The 23,254-nt window shown below is 38.0% G+C and overlaps 1 protein-coding gene across 3 annotated transcripts in view; it reads right to left on the minus strand.

Moving 5' to 3' along the window:
* GBE1 (1,4-alpha-glucan branching enzyme 1) overlaps positions 1-23,254 on the minus strand; it is a 272,537-nt gene that overhangs the window by 18,939 nt on the left and 230,344 nt on the right. For all 3 annotated transcript variants that reach the window (XM_043538391.1, XM_043538390.1, XM_037906053.2), the window contains 2 exons: positions 22,222-22,352; positions 43-160 (listed from right to left, as the gene is read on the minus strand). In XM_043538391.1, coding sequence (XP_043394326.1) covers positions 43-160; positions 22,222-22,352 — 249 coding nt within the window. The remainder of the gene's footprint in view (positions 1-42; positions 161-22,221; positions 22,353-23,254) is intronic.

Here is a 23,254-nt window from a genome sequence, read left to right on the forward strand (position 1 = left end):
AATAAGTTACATAATTAAAACAGAATGAAAACTTTTACTTACCAAAAGAGAATTAGATCGATAATTATGTGTATATTGTTCAGTGAAGTATTCTGTATTGTGGTCCAGTCTCTGATGTCCTCCATATTCTGGTGCATCAGAATCCAGCACAATTTTATACTTAAAACAATTTATTAAGGAACTATCACTGTTGTTAAATGTAGAAAAATGCTGTATGACATTGCACATCAATATATTCCAACATTTTTTAAAAAAAGATATGAAACCATTCAAGAGGAGGAAGAGGGTTGGGAGGATGGGGAAGGGATACTTAGTCAACTATAGAAACTCCACACTTGTATCTTAGTGTTTTCTTAGACACTAAGTTATAGCATTTTTTCCCCCTATTTACTGAAATTTCCATCTTATGACAGATTCCTAGAAAAGACAAATGTGATTTAGTGTTCTTTGCAATTTCCTGTCAGTGATTATATAAGATATATAAGATATTTTAAAATACTTTAGTTTAGGCAGATATCTATGATTAATTACACCAATCATTCAATGGAACAAACAATGAAGAAAAAGTGAATTGGACTAAAACCAGTATTTCTTAAAGTACCTTGACAGTGACAAATTGCCAAATATCATAGGCTATTGTGATTTAGTGGTATATTGTCATCTTTAAACTGGGTTCAGTGAGTCTTGGACCAAGTGAGTTAATCTGATAGTGATGAAAATATATAGTTTTAGTCTCAAACTGGTACAAAGTTAATTAATACAACTCTGTCCACAGGTACAGTACAGAAACCTATTTGTTTTTATTTGGGGACAAATAAATGTATTGTTAACTGAAAACTTTTTTTAAAAACAGTGTGTCTGGCCACAGTTATACAAATCCAAGGATATAATTTATTACCACGATATAATTGTCATGCTTTTTGGAGTGGTTCACGACCATGAATGTCAGCCTCAGGGCACGCTGTCAAAAAGCAGGGCAGACACCCCAAACTGGTTGTATGTTCTATAATTAGATTTAATCAATCCAGTAAAAAAAGTGAACTGAAACACTAACAGTCTTACCACGGAGTCACATACAGTCCCCTTGGACACTCCAGTCTGTCTATCTTACCACTCAGGCAAGCTGGACTCAGTGATAGTTGGCTGCCACACTCTAAAGATCAGAAAAGATTCAGGTTGCTTCCAGTCCCAAGAGACTTACCCCGATCAATTTGTACCTCAGATATCACACGAAAGACAATGCTTGTAGCCAATCCTATAGCCAACTAACTAAGGATTGATTAACTAGGAAAAAGAAACAAAAGAATTATTTAAGAGTTAAAGCAGGCAACATATATATGCAAATGAATTACAGTCTATGGTTCCAGAAGGTGGCAGTTGTAATATGTCATGACTGAATGTCTTTTAGGGCTAACCCAGGTTGATCCTGAGGATGTCTGCTTTATTTCCTAGCTCCAGTCTTCAGAGTCCAAACATCAAAAGAGGGATGAAAATTTTTTTTATTTCCCTGTTTTATTTTCTTCTTCCAGCATTCAAGATGAAGGGATTGGCTTTCTTGCACATAGCACCCTTACGGCTGTGAGAAGGAGATTAACCAAGTCTTTGTAATGTGATGTTCTACAAATGGTTTGCTCAGTTTTTCTTGATAGGTGGGGAGGGGTAAAATTTATAAAAGTAAAAATTACATATTACTTTATAGCAGGGGATACAGATATTCCAAGTACGATTAATGCATGCATCAATTTACAAGTGTTTTATAGAGTCTAAACACATTCTTACAAGTCTTAACACCTATCTTGAATAATACTAATGTACAAGTGAGCTGGTCTGGTTCCCAGTATGAATTGGTCAGTGCTCAGCTGATATCTATAGCCTTGGCAAGACCTGGCACCTGGTCTGCCAGCGTCACAATAACAATTAAGGGATGGACTAAGGTATGGAGTGCTATATAAAACAATTTAGCAACATATGGAGTTAGGATTTTTTTGCATAGAATAAAAAACCGAATCTAGATGAAAAAGGAAGAGAAAACTTTACTTGCATCTCTTGCAGACAGCCAAGAGGGAGAAATATATATAACAACCTTAGCTCTGCCCTGTACTGTGTGCTATAACCATAAAATTAAAATTAAGGCATTTTACTGGCTGTGGTCCCAGATTATATTAAACTGATTTCTCTCTCTCTCTCTCTCTCTCTCTCTCTCTCTCTCTCACAGTTTTGGGGTCACATTTAGTAAATGCCTTAACTGTAATCATATGGTTGTTGCACACTCCTGGACAGAGTTTAGGTTCTTGAGCAGGGGAGTTAAGTGTATATTTCCATACCTTACCATGTTTGAATTTCTTTTAGCTGTAACCTTAATTTTTAATTTCCAGAATTTGTAAAGTTTCATTTTGGGATAACTATAACATCCCTGTAATATTTTTGGCCCTTAAGTTACAGAAGCATACTTTCAATCTTAGCTAAACAGTAACACTTTTTGGTCTTGGAATACATACAGCAGACAGGAACATGTCTGAAACAGTGTTTTGTAATCCACCCACTTAATTTTGAACCATAGAAGAATCTTGTTTCAATGGAGGCCTACGCTAATAGGATTACAGCAAAGTAAAGCCATACTCTTTCATTCAATGGCTCTTAAACTGCTCTAAGGCATCTCTGTTTGCTCAGCCTTTCATTAAAGAGCCTGCTCAAAGTCCAAGGATTTTGATGTTAAGAGAATTGCTATCGTTTATATCTTTCTGCACTACTCTCTTTATATCAGTTGATGAAGCTTAGAAATTTTCTTCAGAGTTACAATCCACTCAATTTAAGTGTCTAGTAACAAGAAAGACAGTGCTTAAAAAGTGACAATACAAAAAGCAGACCAAACTAAAAAGTAAATGAAATGTTATTTTGAGATATTTCAATCATTCAATCCATGCGATTACAGTGATTTCTTTGGAAAGAAGCATGATCTTTAGCAGTAAGTCTATACAATGTCAAAAGCAATTAAGCTTTTAATTAGGGACACCAATGACTTCCATGAACAGTATTTTCTGTGGGGAAGGCAATTCACTGGAGTGGGCCAGAGATTTCTAGAAGGTTTAACCAGCTAAGACAAACAGAGAACATTGGCTATCAGAGCATGCCTTAACAAAATCTCTTCCTTTTTTTGGAATGTTAGCTAAATGGTACTTTATTGCTAGCTTTGATCCACAAAGCCTTAGGTTACAACTGTACACTTGCACAAATATATCTGCCCCTTTATTTTATAAATATGTCCAAATTACCCCTTGTTTGTTGCCATGAACCACATAAATAACCATAAACTACAACTTTTAGTGACTCTCTCTGGTACCTTTCCAAGCTTAGCCTCAGCAAAGGCTGCTGCTATGCCACTGTATATTTTATTAACATGGCGGGGGAATGTCTCCCTCAAGAATTTCACTCTTTGCTTCTGTGATCTACAGTATATATTACATTTAATAATTTATCAATGTTGCTGAAAGCTTTGACATCTTTAACGATTCCTTTAAAACTATTTACAGCAAATGTAATCTTCATGGCTATGTTACCATTAAAACAAATTATCCCATTTTCTTAATTGAGGGTATGAGAATATCTCCAGCAATGCTTTTAGATATCAAGTAAACACCACTATCCCTCCTCACCCCATAACAAACATCCATACAATTATTCACATTCTCATTAATGTGATTCAAATGTGTTTTAAAATCCTAGCAAATTATATATTTCTTTAGGAACATGTATAGTTTGGTAAACTCCATGATTCTCAATCCAATTTAGACCTCAGAGAGAGCTGGACAAGCTCATTCCATTTTAGACCTCATGGAGAGCTGGATGAGCATCCAAATTTGTGAATGCTGCCTTCATTAAAACTTTCAATGACTGCTATACCTTTTAATTAAGTGTGTAACAAGTATTTGCTTTTGCATTGTAGCCTCTTTTGATTCAGCTACAAAGCGTTGGTAATACTAACTTGTCTCCAGACTATGAAATAAAGCCTGGTTTCTGTTCAGTTGGATGCCTTGACTGTAAATGTCCTAAAACAAATACAACTGAGAAAATCAGCAAAACCAGTGAACTCTTGTATACAGAGAGCTTGAATGGAACGGCTGTCATTATCTACCACGTTAATTACTGAATTACTATGCTTTTATGATGTTTTGAAATACATATTTTAATGCAAATAATTAAATTTAATCTTATGCATGCTTAATGACACATGAAACACCACTAAGTAAATGCAAATCATGTAAAATAGCATAATTTGTATTTTATGCCTCAACTTCTAACACAGAAACAGAATTCTACTATTTATGAGACACAAAGTAGGTGAGGCAATATCTTTTATTGGACCAACTTCTGTTGGTGGAAGCTACACATTTTTGAGCTACACAGAGTTCTTCCTTCAGGTCTGGGGAAGAAAGCAGAGTGTCTGAGCTAAGAGCTCTTCTTTAGGCAGAGTTGATTAGAACTTGCATTGACCCCTTGTAAAATGATGTAACCCATAGATTATAAACTCTTCATAAAGTAACTATTCCTTTCCACACTGTCTGGTTTGACTCATGTATGCACACACACACACAAATACACACCACAAATTAAATATAGTGAAATAAAATAATTTGGTTCTTCTATATTACATGTAAAAGAGCCCCACTAGGCAGACTTTAATGGCAGGTTCCTTACCAAGTTGAAGAGGTTCTCTTTTCATCAGCCAGGCAATATCAAGTATCCAGATAGTATTCCTTTAGAGACAAATTCAGCTCCCTTCCCCGCTAACCAGTCTAACTGGTTTCAAAGTCACTAGGTGCAGCGGTAGGGTTGATTTGTGGAGTCTATACAGTCATGCAGGAGGGGGCTGAAGACAAATGTGCTCCAGCAGAAGAGCTAGAGGTATGAAAACTCAGATCTGTATTACTGACTACAGAGAAGTGCCAGATCCAGCCTCAGGAATGAAGAGGAAGAAGAAGAGGAGAGGGAGATAATTCATCGCCCATGCATGAAGAACCCCAGTACACAGCCTGACCACTTGGGCTGAACACACTGCGGTCAGTGCCACATGTTCTTTCACCTCTATTTCAACCAAGAGATGGAATTAATGCACTAATGCCATTCGAATGATCCTCAAGACAATAGTAGTGAAGGACAAAAAAAATAAAAATACAGTAAGTGGGGAGATATATGAAAAATTATGTGTTGGGAAAGCAATATGCAAGAAATGAATTCAGGACTTTTACAGATATAAGCAGAATCACTATGCTCCCTAAGATATCTTCAATAAGACTGAGCAGTATTGGAACTATACAAAGATAACCTGAGCTGTAGTTAAAGGTTATAGGTTAGCCTACAGTCATATAAAGAGAGAGACTATGAAATGCAGGAAACTAGGTTAATGCAACACTGCAGTTCAGATTTAAATCATACAGAAGTTAGAATTTGCAGTTAGATTTACAAAAACAGCTATACCTCTGGCATCCTTGCACAAATGTAGCATTTTCTATTCATATATCTGGAGTCAAAGATTAAAAAAAAAATGTATTTTTTCTCTCTCTCCATATTTAAAAACATTTGACAGCTACATGTGATAAACCTCAATCTCTGTATGCATTTTTAAAACTTTGAAAATAATGGGTGGCTTAGTAATACTTGATTTTTTCTCAGCTCTTGCTACCACTTCTTGACTGAAAGCAGGGAGAAGGGATACTGTCCTGAGGTCAAAAGAAGGACAGAGAAATCAGCAGATAAAGTGTTAGATCAAAAACTCTTCTGAGAAATTGCCACCAGTAAGAACAAACAAAAAAAACCCTTTCAGAGATTAAACTTAGGCTATTGCTTCTGCAAGAAGTGACTAGGTAGCAAGAACCATGACAAATGAGTGCAACAAGGAAGCACCCACAGTGAGAGCCACATGGGCAGAGAGAAGGCGACAGCCTTTGATCCTTTAAGCAGTCCTGGGGTCAGCTGGCTCCTGTACCTGAGAAAGGTAGCAGTAGTCTTGTAGAAACAGCAGCACTCTCTTCATCCACTCCTCTCCTACTGTCTATATATCTAACATAGCAGTGGTACCGCCAGGGTAGAGAGCTGTAAGCTTGACTTCTAAAATATCTAGAACGTGAAGCAATTTAATGATGCATCTTGGTGAATCCTCATCGGTTCACAAAACCAAGGCTCTAATTATGGAACAAACACTGATTGCTGTATTTTCATTTGTTTAGTTGCCATTAGGTTTTTATCTGTGGTTTAAAAAAAATAGTAAAATAAATCCAAGGCCGCCTTCTTTATAAAAATCAATGTTGCATCTGTACATTAATCTCAGTTGTTAGCCTTCTTTCTTCACTCTTGCTTTGCTGTGGACAGATATTTAAGTGGATCGTTTGGACCACTTTTCACATCCCTTTGCATGCCCTGCAACGTGTTCTTGGTTCTACCAAATGTCACTTTGTCATTATGTAGTGCGCAGTAAGTGGAAATTTCCCTGAAATACTTCATGATACCCTTTTCCCCTTTTTGTCTGGACTTGTCTTGTGCTAGCACACGGGATGCAGCATTTTCTTCACGAAAGACCGTAGCTTTAGGTCACATTCTTTATGATTAAGTAACTAGTTAAGATAATATACCTATTTTTGCCCTCTAACTCACCCTGCGTTTACAGCCCTTCAGGTTCTGTGTCCTCATCTATATTTTAGTCTGATCATCATCCACCTACTCAAGAGTGAAGTATCTCTAATATCTAGATAGAATTGATCCAGAAGTGGTTTCCTTCCTTATCACCTTCTTCAAGCTTGCTTTGCCTTTCATCATATCCATTCCACCTCTGGACTCAAACTTTCCTGTCTTTCAGTGGCGACTACTCTTTGTGATTTCTCCATGTAGGCTTCTTTCGTCTAGCAAATTACCTGCCATTTGCATTTTCCCCCTCATCCTCCAGAGGGAACACTTGTGCAGGTGTCTTCAGAAATGAGGATTTCAGTTTCTGTATTTGACTGTCTTAGCTCATTTGGTAGACACTATACTGGTCTTTTCTAATGACAATGAAAGATTTTAAAAAAGTTAAAAGGGAACAAGAAATATTCAATCCTCCTTAACTAGGGAATGTACTATGGGATGGTCTACATAAGTCTCTTTGCTAATATTAAATCATGTACACTGTCACATTAACTGAAATCACTAAATTGCATTCCAGTATGAAAACAGATGGGATGCACTGTATATTCTAATGTAAAAAGTTATGCAACATTCCTGTGTTACAAGATTCTGCAATATTTCCATTAATTTCCTTCCATAGATTTGTACCTCAAACTTTTTGTTGTTTGGAGAACATCCATTATCTCTTTGGACAAAGTATCTGAAGTTTTCTTTCACCTACCTCAACCAGACTTGAAAAAATTAGAGAATTTTGCCAGATTCCAAAAAGTAAATACTATTTAGCCCCATTTACTTAAAGGACCTGATCTTAAAAATCTTGTTTGTGTGCAAGAAAATAAATAAATAAATAAAAAGATGATAAAATCATCATTGGTACAAATGATACAGGTGGATTATTAGAAGCTGTCTCTCTACCGGGGGGAGATGTGCAAGTGAAACCTAATAATAGGAATCACATTTAATAGAAAAGCCTTAAAAATATCAGTTCAGGAATAGGTTTCTGAAACATTTGCCTAGATATCTAGAAAACTTGTCTAACAAACAAACAATCAAAACTTCTATTAGTAAAATTTTATATAGCAGAAGTCCTTGTCTAATTATGAACATGAAATATAACGCTTAAGAATGCTGAAAGAATATTTCTATTTTTTTAAAATATGAGACGCAGGAATTACTGCTGTTAGTTTTGAAGATCTAGAAGCCTTTAATGTCTGACTACACCCCTAAATCAGCAATGACACTGGATCAAACTTGCTTTAACCCCATGAGATCTTATAAAGTAATCTACAGTATGGGTCTTTTAATTGGCAAAATACACGCAGGCAACTAATGAGACTTGAAAATGGAATAGTTTATTGCACCTCCCAAAGGTTATTTGGGAAAAGTTAAAAGAATTCTGAATTGGTTTTTACTCAGCACTATATTCTACAAGTAGACAACGTGAGAAGGCTTTCTTGTTTCATATACAACTAATTACATTTTAAAAGAAATCACATTTTTAAATAGAATGAACCTTTCTGAATCATCAAGTATTTGATGTTAAAGTACAGTATTTGACACACCAATGATACAGAAGCAAAACGCTAAAATCAAATGATTTTCTGTTCAGCTATAATGTTCTTCCAACAACAATTAAAAACAAAAATAAAAAATAAGCAATGCAACACAAAGAGAGAAAACATTAAAGTCACTGAAAGATTTTTTTTCTTTTTAATAAAAATGGCTCTACATCAAGTCTCAGCTCCTCGTCATCCTGCACATATTCTCGCCACATACTTTTATTGCTAGACACCATGGTGGGTTTCAATCCCCTGCAGTTATCATTAAAATGTTAACTGAAAGCAAACAATTGGAGAAGGGCCCTCAAGGTTAACACCTTTGGCTGTGGTTTTGTGCTGAGCAAAGTTTTAACACCCTTTAAGCGTGGCATTGAGCAAGGTTTATGATAACTGCTCTGTTTCCGGTAGCTTTATGGGGAGCCTTTAAGCATTGTTAAAGTAATTTTTAAAAGTTGGGTGGTTTCACACATTCCTTCCTCACAATGTTTTGCTCACAGCACTTATCAAGTGCTATGCAGGATTACTCCCATGGTTTTCCGTGGCGAGTGTTTGGTGGTAGTGGAAGGGGAAAAAAGGAATTATAAAAGTACGTTCAGTGTCCGATATCTTCAATGCTAATGTAGTTTTGTTTCCCTTGTCTGTATTATCACATAAATTGTTAACAAAGCCACAAAGACATTTCAGTTAACCTGTTTTCTGTTTTTCATTCTGGTGCTTTGGACAGCGACAGTTATTTCACTGTCATGAACCCCCTTAAAAAAAAAAAATTAGCAAATTCACGGCCCAGGAGGATGCAGAGAAGAGGGCATGTGGGAAAGATTAGATTGTTTACATTTCAATCGCAACAGACTTCTAAGGATTCACAATAATGTGCTGTGAATTCTGCCATCCCATCCCAAACATGTGAGAGGTATCACACTGATCATTCTCAGAAAAGGTGGTGCACATACAAGTGGAGTGCACAGTAACTTTTATTTACATACAAACATTCATCAAACAGAGTTAAAATGTTTTTAACAGGAACAAATTAACCAAAAAAAGTCAAATTCTCTGAGAAGTGGGCAAACACGGATGTCTATGGACACCACCTCGCCTTTTCCTTGCCCCTCAGACTGACAAGAGGAGGTGGAGGGAAGTGAATGCAGAATATTGTGCAGGGGGACAACTGGGGATATATCCTGCGTGGGCTTGAGGTCAGAACACAGGCTGGGCTACAAGACAGGATTGGGCTCATTGTTCTTCTCCTGGATGCTCTGGACTGGAGGATTCCCCTGTGAGGGAGTTGGATGCCTGTGGAGGATGTTTTGTTGGGCATGCTCCTCCCCATTACAGTGGTGGTGGGATTCACTACTTCAGCAGCATCCTGGGTGGCAGCTGAAGGAGGAAGTAGAGAAGGTGGTTCTTATTCCTGGAGAGAAGCAGCAACCATAGTGGCGGGTGGGCCCTTAAAGCATTCTGCCACCGGTTGGACTGGGGACTGCATGATCCCATTCCCTCTGTGCATGCTCCCACTGCCTGTGTGCTGTCTCTCCATTTGCAGAAATGCCTCGTCCTTCTTAAGACCCTGTTCCTCCCTTGCTCTAAGAAAGTTGAGCTGCTCTTGACTCCTTCTGTCTATGCCAAGAAGCAGGTCTTCCAGGGTCCTTTTGCATTTTCCTCAGCTATCTCTGTGTGCTGCTTCTGTCATACCAACGGAATGGTTTCCTACACTACTTTTGTTAAAATGTTCTAATGCTCACAGTGCACCAAGAGGCCTGTTGGGGTGTGGTTCAGTTCCTTCAGGGGTAACATTACCAGTCACCTTTTTCGTCTTTAAAAGTTGACCATAGCAGTTTTGAACGTCCCAGAACGCAAAATAGAAATGATTTTCCAGCACTGTGGAGGACCTCTGGCCACATATGCCAGAGAGATGTTTCTGTTAATGGTGATCCCACTATGTGTTCCTGAGTGCGGGGGTTTGGCGAGCCCTGCTGCTACAGACCTGAAGAACTAGCTTGAATTTCTGCTCAAATTGCCACCCAATTCTATAAGCATAATTCAGCAATTTGAGAGGAAACAGACTGTATTCTAAACTAGCATTTTGCGTTCCCATGGAAATGGAACAGAAAACTACAAAAAATTGTCCACCTACCCCATAATCTGCCCTGCATTGACAGGAAGTCCGGCCCCTGTGTCCAGTGAACAGCACTGAAACATACAGGGAAACAGAGTGATTCCAGAAGAGTATATTTGCTGAATTTTCCCTGACCTTTTTGGTTAACACTGCAAGTCAGTTGCCTCTCCACTGCGAAGAGACCTGGCATTGTGTTTGTGCAACCCCCAAAGTAGATATTTCACCCTCCCCCATTTCTCTCAGATTCCGCAGAGTGGCTCAGCGTGGGAAGGGGACAAACAACAGAGACTAGGAGAGGTACAAAACATTTTAAATGGTCACAGGGAGAATGGGCCACTCTGACGTTCTTCAGAAAACCAAATGGTTCCCTTTCCAGACCTATATTGGCCCCCCATACAAATCACCAATGAACCTCACCCACTTCCGCATGGCTTCCATTCATAAGGGAAAGGAAAGATAGGAGCTGGGAGAGAGGTGGTGCTGGATCTTTGCACAACCATAAGTGCCATGAAACTGGCCTTTCTCCCCACCCGAGCCCTTTTAAAATCTGCTCCTTCCCTCTCTCAACCCCCACTTCCCATCACCTCTTTTTGCACGGCCTGGGGACCACCACTGTCAGTGCTGGTTTAGAAATCCACAGACAGAAGCATGACTGCTCGTGTCTGCTCAATGCTTTATATTGGTTCATGGGATTCCACTGAAATCATTTAATTGCAGCCCTGTGTTGCTCTGGAACCATGTTGGGATAGAGAGAGGGTGGAGCACCATGGAGGCCAGGCTGTGGTGGGGGTAGCAGCGGAGCAAGAGGGGATATTGTTGGGGAAATGGGGATCCATTGTAAAAAAACGCACAAGTATCAGATTTTGGTTCCTGCAGCAGCTCTGGGTTTTCAGACTCTTCCAAGGGGTCTTTTTCCACTGAGTCTTCTGGGTAGAGATGCTGATTTAGATGCTCCTCCTCCTCCATGTCTCCTGGCATTTCCTCTGGGAATTCCTGAAGTCCCTGATGTCTCCTTGTCCTGTCCCTTATCAGTGTCCTGACATATGATGAGGCTAGTCACTTCAGGCTCTGTAGCTGTCACTCTGGAGAGCACCCAGTCCAGCTCACCACAGCATGGGCATGTGCTAAGTCCCCTCCCAGGGAGGCTGTTGGGAGTCCTTCACTCTCTGGTAAAGGAGCCTGAGCTGCTTTATATGCTCCTGGCACTAGGACGGAATGTAGTCTCCATGAAATCTCCTGGTGTAGGTGAATGTTCCTGCTGACCGAGATGAAGTCATGGAGGACAATCTACTCTGAACCACACATTGATGAGCACCTGTGCATGCTTTAGAGACCAGAAGGCTGCTCTCAAACCATGTTTCAAAATCACCTGTATTGATCAACAGAGTTCAGCAGAAAACTGTTTCGAAGTGCTCAGCATAGGCTGTTACTATCACTGGCGGTGTGTGGAAGGTGTCAGGGACATTTATACCTTTGGGTAAGGGTCAGGCAGCAAAGTGTATTGTGGGAATGGCCCTGGAGGGCTATGATAAGTGCCCTGGTATACACCCTTTTCTCCTGTGCACACGACACTGTAGAATGGGTACAGGGCCATACCACAGCAGAGATGTGTATATAGAGACACCCTTCATCTGTGGTAGCTTTTGTGCATTAGACTGTCCTTCAAGAACATGTTTCAGAGTAACAGCCGTGTTAGTCTGTATTCGCAAAAAGAAAAGGAGTACTTTTGGCACCTTAGAGACTAACCAATTTATTTGAGCATAAGCTTTCGTGAGCTACAGCTCACTTCATCGGATGCATACTGTGGAAAGTGTAGAAGATCTTTTTATACACACAAAGCATGAAAAAATACCTCCCCCCACCCCACTCTCCTGCTGGTAAAAGCTTATCTAAAGTGATCACTTTCCTTACAATGTGTCTGATAATCAAGTTGGGCCATTTCCAGCACAAATCCAGGTTTTCTCCCCCCCCACACAAACCCACTCTCCTGTTGGTAATAGCTTATTTAAAGTGAGTGGGTTTGTGTGAGGGGGGAGAAAACCTGGATTTGTGCTGGAAATGGCCCAACTTGATCATCATACACATTGTAAGGAGAGTAATCACTTTAGATAAGCTATTACCAGCAGGAGAGTGGGGTGGGGGGAGATATTTTTTCATGCTGTGTGTGTATAAAAAGATCTTCTACACTTTCCACAGGATGCATCCGATGAAGTGAGCTGTAGCTCACAAAAGCTTATGCTCAAATAAATTGGTTAGTCTCTAAGTGCCACAAGTACTCCTTCAAGAACATGCTTCCAGGCTTCAGGTGTGAACAATAGAGGGGTTGTGGCACAAGAAGTGCACATGTATCCATGTACAGTCAAAAGTATGGATGCACTCACAGGGTGGTTTTTTAAAAATATAACACAACACCTAGGTCAGTTGAGTGCCTAATTCCCCTCAGCACTTTTGAAAATCCCAGCCTTGGCCTTTGAAGAATAGGATTTGTCTATCTTAAGTTAAAATGAACATTCAATTCTCTGGTCTCTCCTGAGCAAGATCACCCACAACCAGCAGCCTGCAGTTGAGCAAGAGTCAGAAGTGGAATAGCTAGATTTTCCCAGGTCAGGATAGAGGTAAAGTGGCAAGAAATTGTATAATACCATGCACCAGTGTTAACTAGCCAATTATATCAATATCTCCAAAAATATCACTCACTGTGAGTCAACAATGAACAACTTAGAGGAGCAGAAATTAGTAAAGGGTAAGCATCACAAGTGTAGCGATTTAACTAAGTCTATCATTAACTGACCAAGATTTCTTTTACTTCCTTGTTTTAGGCCATTCAGAAACGCAGTTTGCAATGGTATTTCAATAGTACTACTGCAATTCAAAAATCAGGAAGCATACTAAGCAAAAATCAAGTTCCCTAACACTTGTTTCATGCTCTAACTAAAGTTTCAATAGTTAGCAATTACTAGCCAACGATGTAAAATGCAATATGTTCAAAAATACAATATATACATATGTTTTTCTCTATCTTACAGACTGCCTCTGTTCTTGTGTTATAACCAGGCATTCAAGATTATATTGAAACCAAGCTAATTGGTTTGAGTTGAATTTGTCCAGGAAGTGGAGGAGAAGCACTCCCACTGGAGAGCTGTTGGCTCTGGAACTTAACTCTCCTCCTTTGTTTGACAGAACTTTCCTTTTCTCACTTTAAGGGCAAGACCATGGCTTGTTCTAAGGAAACTGGTTGTACGAACAGAGGAGAGAATGACATTGGTTTTGTTTGGTTCAGAGGATCTTGTTGACATTAAGTTAATTTGTATTTTCTTTGTTTTTAATAAGTGGATCTGCGGACACCCAGAGCTGTTGGGACAGAGAAAATTAAAATAAAATATCTGCATGTTTTAAATGTTTAATTCTACCAAATATCAAATCTGACCTATGTTGTGCTCATATTTCCTGCACAAACAGATGCACGTGCAAACTAGATGCACACTGGATGGATATCCATACAAGAAATATGGCTAAATGCACACTTGAACATTTCCCTAAATGTCCCAGCATTTCTGTTGAACCCAAAAGCAGAATATCAATAAAAATATACACATATTAAAGTTACAGGAAGTATGTGAAATAAGATATGGAATACATATCCAAAACATATCTAAAGCACCTATTCACTTCAGCTGAAGTTTCAGTCTGTTTGTTTGTCCTACACTTGAAGTCACAACTTGTTTATTTCAGAGTTTGTGATAATGAGCTAGAGTGTTTTTTTTAATAAGTGGACTATCCAGGGAAAAAGCAGCCTGAGTTCAACAAAGTCTGTTTGTTGTGATATATTTTACTTGTTAAATTGCAGACAAATAATGTTTGAAGAAAAATTTGTCATTTACAATTTTAAGTGATTTATTTTTTCCCTCGCTAAATTATATTCAAATCAAGAAAAAAAGTGAAGACATTTCCTTCACCACTATTGAAAGGTAATCTTCTAGTCTGCCTGCTTTTTAATTATAAAGGGCACCTAATCTGTTTACGCCTTAACGCTCCTGAATGTGAGCTGTTTGTGTCTGGATTTTAACAGGATACTTTTCAAATTTCTTATATTTACAGAAGATAAGAATATCCTGTTCCTGACCTCTGCTGATGCACAGCTCAAAAAAGGATTGGCTAATCAGCTGTATCATTACAATGGGCTGTTACTATAGCCTGTGGGTATTTCAGGAGAATCTAGTAAGTACCTAGAACAGAGGCAAAAAATATTTTGAAATAAAAAAAAGCAACCTTATATATGTTAAATGAATAAATACTAAGTCAATTTGAAATTACTAGAGTCGATGCAATAAGTCAAAACACAAGGAACAATTTTCTTCACTGCTTTTTCCCTTTGCACTTTTTGCCAAATTCCTCTTGTGTAGAGAAAAGAAGGTTAACTCTTAAAGCTTTGTCTTTGTCTGGCAAGCGAAAGACAAAACTTTTGTTGTTCAGACCTGTTAAATCACCACCCCCTCGAAAGACAAAAGTTTTGTCGATGACGAGCACCAGCGTGAACAGCACTAACAATGTTAATGCCGCTTGTTGTGGGAGGAAGTTTTTTGTCTGCAGGGGAGCTGGCTCTTGCCGACAAATAGCAGCTACCCTGCGTGCCTTTTAGCTGCACGGCTGCAGTGGCACAGCCATGTCCTTAAAAGCTGCATAGTGTAGACACAGCCTTAGGCTCTTTATTGAAAATGGAGCTTGGGGCACTAATCTGTCATAACCATTAACCTGCAGGAAGAATGTGACAATATTTCAACAAAAGAAAATTATGAAAGCAATTCCATGTTAACTTTAAAAAGTCTAATGGGAGTCTCATAGCTAAGGGAGACTGACCCAGATGTTGATTATCCATCTGTCTCCAACCTGAAGCAAATTAGACAGGAAAAATGTGTTAGTCCAAATTGTCCACCTCTCATAAAAACTGCTTCTAAAATGGCACAATTTATTAAATATAATTTCAAATAGAAATGTTTCTTCCTTTCACTTACAGTATTAAATAGAAAGTAGGAAACAGCATGCACCTTTTCAATATCAAACAGATTCATGTTATTAGAATCTTATGCCTTTTTCACTCCAAATCAAAGTTTTACATGATACATTCCCATATTTGTATGCTGTATTTTTTATTCATTGATAGTGACCTTAACATATAAACTACCTTGATGGAATTTAGGATCAGCCAAATGCCAAATTAAGTTCTTTGTCTTCATTTGTTGTATAAAGAATGAATTCTAATAGGCAGGGACAATTACATAACTGCACTTCAAAGCAGTCTACAAACCAAGCAACTACAAAGCAACATCTTTGCCTTCAGCAATCACACTCCAGTGACTCATTCAAGTGACCTTATTTGCTCATTAGAAGCTCTAGGTGCAGGTTGCAAATGTCAGAGAGCCTGAATTTGCATTTGAAAAAAAAATACATCTTGCAGCATTTTACTGGTAATATTCCTGAGATTTCAGGTCACATCTAATTTTATTTGCTTATCTACATTTTTGACTTCAACTATTGTTATTCCTCCTAAATCCATGCCCACAATGAACATGCTACACTTTAGTATTCATTCACTCTAGCTTGTAAATGCTTTGATACTTTCATGCCAAAAATTAGGCTTCTAATTAAATAACCATTTCTCCTGGAAACATTAAAATTCTGTTTTTTCTACCTAATCTTCAGCAGTAAATGAGAACTTGCAATGACAGAAAAACATGAATACAGGGGGAAAAACCACATTTTTTTATTTAGGGATAGATGAGCTAATAGAGATTCACACTGCACCACAACGTTTCATAATTTAGTGCCAATCTCATTGTTAAAATTGCAGCTAACCCTTCAGTGAGCTCTTAGTAGGTGACCTCTGGATGCATGCAGAACTTATAGCAGGATTTCTAACCTTTCATACACAAATGAACAATATCCTCTGTGACAATAATATAACCCCAAATCACCTATTTAATAAATTTGAACTTGGTGCATGTAAAAGCTGATGGACTGAGAGCAGTAGCACAATCACAGATATATAGTTTATGAAGCCAGAAAGGACATTGCATTCATCTAGTCCTCTAACCAAACACTAACATACATATGGGTAGTATAAGCTTCTTTACACTTCCCAACAACATACCTCAATCTGGTTCTGGAAGAACTGAACCGGTGGGTGAGAACATTTTACTCATCAAGCCTATTCAATTCTATACCTCTCTATTGAGACTGCCAAAATAAACACCCATTGGCTTTCAAAATTCATCATCAAGTTCTTAAGTACTTGCATTTCACACTGAAGTTCCAAATGAAGAATAAGGGATGGTTAGTGGAAGAAATGTTCAGAAGATTGAAAAACTCCTAAATGACATTTTAAATTGAAAATACATAGCTATAACAGCATTTCTAGATAAAAACAAAGCATGAAAACACTTCCAATTTATAGAACCCCAAATATATTTTCTTACACACCTATCTATGGGTAAAGTGTTTTACTAGAAAACTGAATCCAAAAATCCATGGCTCTAATTGCAGAACAAAAATTATGAAAAAAGCCATTCCCCCTTAAAAAGTAATTTTAAGAACTGAAGGCTAAAAATCAGGATTTTGGGTAGTTGACGAGAGGAGATAAAGAAGGTTAGGATAAGTGAGTAAAAGTATATAAGCTGTTAACATGCAGAACTATTTCATTTAAAATTGGCATTAAAAACATTTCTACATAATACATATAATATAAATGTTAGACTACTATAAAAGATTCAGTTAAAATAGAAAAGGAGAAAATAAGCTTTTTTTTGTGATCTTTTTTTACCCATAAACTGTCCAAGTCAGCTATTTTTGTTGATTAATGGTTTAAAAAAAATCTAAGCTAACAATATTTTAAATGCTCCTAAAAGAAATCAAAGCATATAATTTATATCTCCTCTGGCTATACAGAGTATAAGTAAGGGCTTCCCATTAACTTGCTTGGCTGATAAAATAGTTTATACTCTTGACTTAAAGCTCCAAAAATAAGCGTAACTCCTCTAGAACTGAAAAGCCAAAAAGACTTTTCACAGCTTTATCTACACTAAAGGAAATTCTGGAATTTTTTCCCCTCACCTTTACTAACACTGGTTCTACCAGCACAAGGAACATTAGTAGCCCCAGTACAGATTGACCAGTGGCTACCCATAGTGTTTTAAGGCCTGTGTACAGTAGAACTACTTAGAGCATGTCTAATTGACAGTGCTTAAAACACTTCTGGCATCCAGTGACCCTTCTCCACTAGTGTGCCCACTATTGCCTTGCTTGGTCTCTTGCAACGGAACAGAATATGAATAGCTCTCAGGGGCCTTTCAGTTCTGGGAGTGTTCCAACAAATCCCTGTGCCATATTAATTCTAGCATCCATCTGTTCAAGATTCACTGAGCCCAGGTTTCCCGAAAATGGGAGATTCTGCCACACTGATGCATGCCTGGCTAGTGGAACATACTATACAAGTCCTGCTGAGCTCTCTGTGGAACCTGTTGAGATGTTTAGGCTTAATTCTAGCTCTCTACTTTGGCATTTTTGGTTTGAGAAGTGGAGAGAGGAGAACCATCGTCTTAGTTATGCTTTTCTGAAGGAAGATGAGATACTCTTCATCTGCCATTGTTTACTGACACAATCTCACCCAGCTTTCCCCCAGATGGAATGGAACCAAAATTTAGATGTGCACAGGATCTGCTCAGAGTGACTGTCTGCTATCCAAGGTCTAAGTTAAAGATTATCACTGAACAAGAAGTCATAGAGCATGCAGTTTAACACAGTGTGTTTAATAATATATTTATGACAAAGGCTATGACAAGGAATATTTTCTTTAGGAGAAACACCAGAACATAGTGGTGCTTGTGAAACAGGTGGTGGGAAGTGAGGCCCTCAGACCTGCAACTGAGGCCTCAAAGCCCCTTCACAAGATACTCTAACTTCTCCAACATTGTCCTTGTGAAAGAAGTCTTCCTCTTGCCTAGGTAAGCAACTGCCATGTCTACCTTTGGAATGGCTGTGAAAGACTCCCTTGGCTCTTGGGATCTGTTAAAAAACGGGCCTGCTTTGTGAGAAGGCTGTTTGTGGTTGTCCTCCTGCTGGGAATCTCTGCCTGAGCATAGGTGGTGCTGTGCATTCCTTCTGTCTGCTTTAGAACCACAGAGCACAGAAAAGAGGGAGCCACAGTCTTGATGAGACCCAGAAAACCAAAGCTAATCAGGCTGAGAGCAAGAGGGCCATAGTTCACTCTCTATTGTATTAGCAGATGGTGTAATTTCTGGACTTGCTTCTGTTTCTTAGACAGCTCTGCTATAGGTGTTAGAGCAGCAGAGGCTGGTTACAGGGAGCTTAGAAGGGAAGTCTTGCACTGGAGTACCCTAAGAGATAAAGATGAAGCAGCAGGAAGGGAAGCAGAGAATTGATACAGATAAAAAAACGGTCACTACTATTCAAAAAATTATTTAAAAACTCCAGTTTTCAACATAGCACAATACAGTGGGAGAGCATCAACTCCTGACCTAATTCAGCAGATAGAGGCAGAACTTCTGCCCAGTGGAAGTAAGGGACAGACTGTCTTGCAGATGAGTAGCCCGGCAGCAGCACTGAGTGACCCGAATTCCTAGCAGAGGAGGCAGATCAAATTTATCATGGTTTGGGAGAAATCTTATGAACCAGAAGAACCACATTTTAGGGGAAAATACATAAAATAGCATCTTTCAGAAAAGCAAATCCATAAGGAAAAAAATTAAAATAGGCTTAAATGTAAAGAGACTAGTACTAGACTATGTGATTAAATTGTACAAAAGTATTGTCAAGCAAAAGTATTGTCAATGTTAGGCCTCAAACTTCCGTATGCTTCAAAAAGCAAGCCTTGCAAAATTAAGCTTAAGGTTGTGGTCGAAACGCGCTGCAATCAAATAACTTTTTATGCCGACTCCTATGTACTTATCAAACCCTCATTTAAAACTCAATTGGTTATAAAAAATACATAGGCCTAAATGATACGACTAACTAATAACTGGCTACAGAAAAATAAGTATGCATCAATTATACAATTAGGGCAACCACACTAACCACATTAACAATGTGGCCCACCCTAATTGATCGGTCCGTTTTAAAACACGGCTGTCAGACCAGATAAAAACTACGAAGGCACAGAACCAAGTGTGTGCTTGGTCATAAGGGAAATCTGACCCACACCCCCTAAACCAAAGGGACGCGCACTTCTCTACTGTCTGTACCTGGCCAGTACAGGCAGTACAGCCATTTTGGCAGTACAGCCATTTTTTGAACAAATGCAGGTAAGATTATGAAGTAAAGAAGTCTGGTTGCTTGAGCTGATTTGACCTTAGTAGTATCAATACTATAGTGTAAAATCAATTGTAAGTGGCTGGTGTATAATAGCTTTGCATGTATTTGTGCTTGTCTTTCAAATAGCCCGAGCGGATGCATGTAAGGCTGTCGTCCATTAGCTCCTTGTATGTGTAGTTGTGCTTGTTTTTGGTATATCCTGCCACCAAAAATATATAACTGGTAAATAATAGCTTTACTTATGCTTGTCTTCAATGCTTCTGTTATAACCTGCCAGGACCAGCCTATGTAAAGTCACTGTTCAAAAACTCCTAAAAGGTCCACAATATTACACATATTTGTGCTTTTCTTCAGTATAACCTGCCATTTATATTAATTCTTATTCAATGCTGGTCTTTGTTTTTGCTTTTCGTATTTTGCCTGTGCTGTCTTTATAGTAAAAAATCATTAAAAACCTTTTCTGAGGAATAACTAAGCTTTAATTTTTCTTATACGGGCACTACTCAACCTCATTACATCTGTGTTGGGTGGTGGGAAGTACTGATCACCCAGGGCCCAATTATGGTCCTGACGCGTGCCTCCTTCTTCCTGTCTCCGCAGACTACAGTATGAAAAAGCTTTAATTTGGAATCTAAATGACAGCCTCGCTTGATCAGAGGTCTACTTGGCACTAAGCCTCAATTGTCCACACAGAGAGAGACACAGACAAACACACACAGTTAACAGGCAGGAGTGTGCCTTGTGCAACGGGATTCTCTCATTAAAAAAAACCACTTACCAGATAAAATTGCAAAGTAAATCATCTCTGTTCTTGTCCTTTTTATAACAAATTATGTTTTTCATATGCTTGAGCTATTCTCACTTTATGAAATCCTAATGATTTCCAGAGTCAAAATAAATGTAAAAAGCCCAACACACACACTCGTGCGCACAACCAAAACCAACTAAAAAAAGAGACTGGAGAAAATGCTACCATTGGATGAATAACTCAAAACAAATTTGGCATGAATATTTGCTTGAATTAAAAAAAAAACAAAACAAATGAAATTTCCTTTGACTGTGCCTGAAGCCAAGATATGGTCCTGAACCTGCCTAGATGTCCAAGACAAACTAGCAAGGGACCAATTTATTGAAACTCATGTGGACTTGCACATTAAAACGAGTGACTGGAAGCTGTGGAATTTCCTGTATAACTGTTGTCATATACAGCAGCCGAGCAGAAACAGAAGCAATACACCCCGGATTCTATGAGTAAAAGTCTATGTACTATTTATAATGAGAAAGGAGCTACTAATACTATAAATAAATGCAGGAAATGTTTTTTGAGAGGCTTGAAAAAAAAAATAAATTCAGTTTGTGAAACAAAGGACATTGACAATGAAAAAAGAAGAAAATATTTCTACAGACCTTCAGGAATCATGAAAAGATTGGCCATAAAAGAAATGTTGTTTATAAATTTAAAGGAAGCCAGGATAGTGTCACAAGTACTTGATGACAGTACCCCACCCGTTTTGAGGAAGGACCTGATACCAACAGGAAGGGGCAGAGTTTGGAGTTACTATGAGTAGTACTCATCTTTTAAAATCTTGTCCATTAAACAACAATAAAGAGTGTTACATTGAATACAGAACTGCAGAACACGGGAACTATGAGAATCAGTTCAAATTAAGCAATTTTTAACAAAACCAGCTAAAAATGCTTGGGAATAGAAACTCTAAACTGAACACCTCAGTAATTTTTAAAACAGTGACTGATAATTCATACCAGTCCAAAAGTAGGTTTGAGTACTGAACCTCTGGAATCTGAGAAGGCTTGGAAACAAGGAATGACTAAGCTAATATTCAGGTTTTGGATTTAATTATGGCTTACAACTATGGTAGATATCCATAAAATTACACTGCAAATCTGCAGGTCATTTGGCTTGCAGGCCAAGGTCTAATCCATTGCAACACAGGGCCTGCCAGTCTAGTCAGACTAACTTTCTGTTTGAATTTTGCTATCTTTAAAATGGGCTTAATAAGAATTTGTTTTCCATCTGCAGACCTCAAAGGACTTTATGAAAAATCAGGTAGCACAGACTAGCATAATTTTACACATATGGGTAACCAATGCACAGGTAAATGGAGTAATTTGCCCAAGTTCACAAAGCAAATTTGTCAGACACAGAAGCTGTGTTCTGACTCACCGGCCAAGGCCTAACCAGGACTACAGTGTGGGGCGGCTCCTCACAACCATCTAGTGGCTCAGTTTCCATATTGTAGTAACAACAACAACAACTTAGCACATACTAAAAACAGGGCATTAGAATAAGAACTGAACATGTTCTCAAACTGCTACTTCTACTTGCACTTCCTGCTGGATAGTTAGGAATCTACATTCACTTTACAGTGTTTTTTTTTTTTACTGTATACTATACAATATCAAACAATGTAAGCTTATTATGTGGATATAAAAAAGTAAACAAAACATTATTTCTTACCTTTTCATTACAGTTTGTATTCAAGTTAAAAATAAAATTAAAGGTAATCTTTGAACTTCTATGACCAAGCAGAATAGTAAAGGAAAGGATATTTTCCTTGAGTTTCAGCACCCACTCTGTATTCAGCATAGCTTTTAGATGGATGGAAATTAAATATAAAAATTAGATTTGCCCTCTCAAATACGATGACTTTGTTTGATTCATGAGTTTCAGTCACAAAAGCCTGGGAAGAAAATAGATAGTTACATTTTAGTTGTTACAAAAATAATACATTCCTTATTTGTAATTAAAATGCACTACAATAGGAAGTTACATTGCAACTTTGCTTGAATTTAACTAAAAGCAAAACTGACAAAAATATTAACTCTGGTATCAATACAGCTTAAAACTATGAATTCTCTCACAGGGTCTATAACTTCATATAAGATTTCAGATCAGAAAACTATATCTTTAATTTTTAAACAGCTAAGTAAGATATAAAAGAAAAAGGTGGAATAAAAGTCAAATATACATTTTACAGTGGCAACTAAAAAAAAAAAAAAAAAGACACCTGATGAGAATTCTTTTGAGGCAAAGATAAATTATGCATCAGCGTCCACACACGCTTCTTCCCCAAAATGGCTATGAATGTCCTTTAGTTTTAAAAAAAAAGGCACCAACTCTTTCTAGTCTGGATCAGCATCACTGCCACTGTGGGTCATTTAGAAGTTGAACAGAAGATTTGAAATAAGGAGGATGCTTTTTTGTATTGCATAATGTGATACAGGGTTGGATCATTATTTGCCCCTTAGTGCTGAAAATGGCATTGATGATCAACCATGCTAGGATATGTAGGACCTGCAACAAAAAAAACTATTCCATATGTAATACTTTTGCTCTGTTTGTTAAAGCCACACACCAAAGAAAATAACTACATGGCCATTTCAAACAGTCCTTTAAAGAGAAAGGATTCTGAACAGAATATATTTAGTAATACTTAGTATGTGTGCCAAAGCTATAATGCAATCTAAAACTTACTTAACATTGAGAAACTACAGAAGGTCTACTAGTCTGTCAGTTTTATAACAAAAGCAGTACAGTACAATATGCAGGTATAAATGTAAATATAGCATTGACAGCTTGAAG

This window comes from Chelonia mydas, chromosome 1 (genome assembly GCF_015237465.2).
Source record: "Chelonia mydas isolate rCheMyd1 chromosome 1, rCheMyd1.pri.v2, whole genome shotgun sequence".
Lineage (NCBI taxonomy): Eukaryota > Metazoa > Chordata > Testudines > Cheloniidae > Chelonia > Chelonia mydas.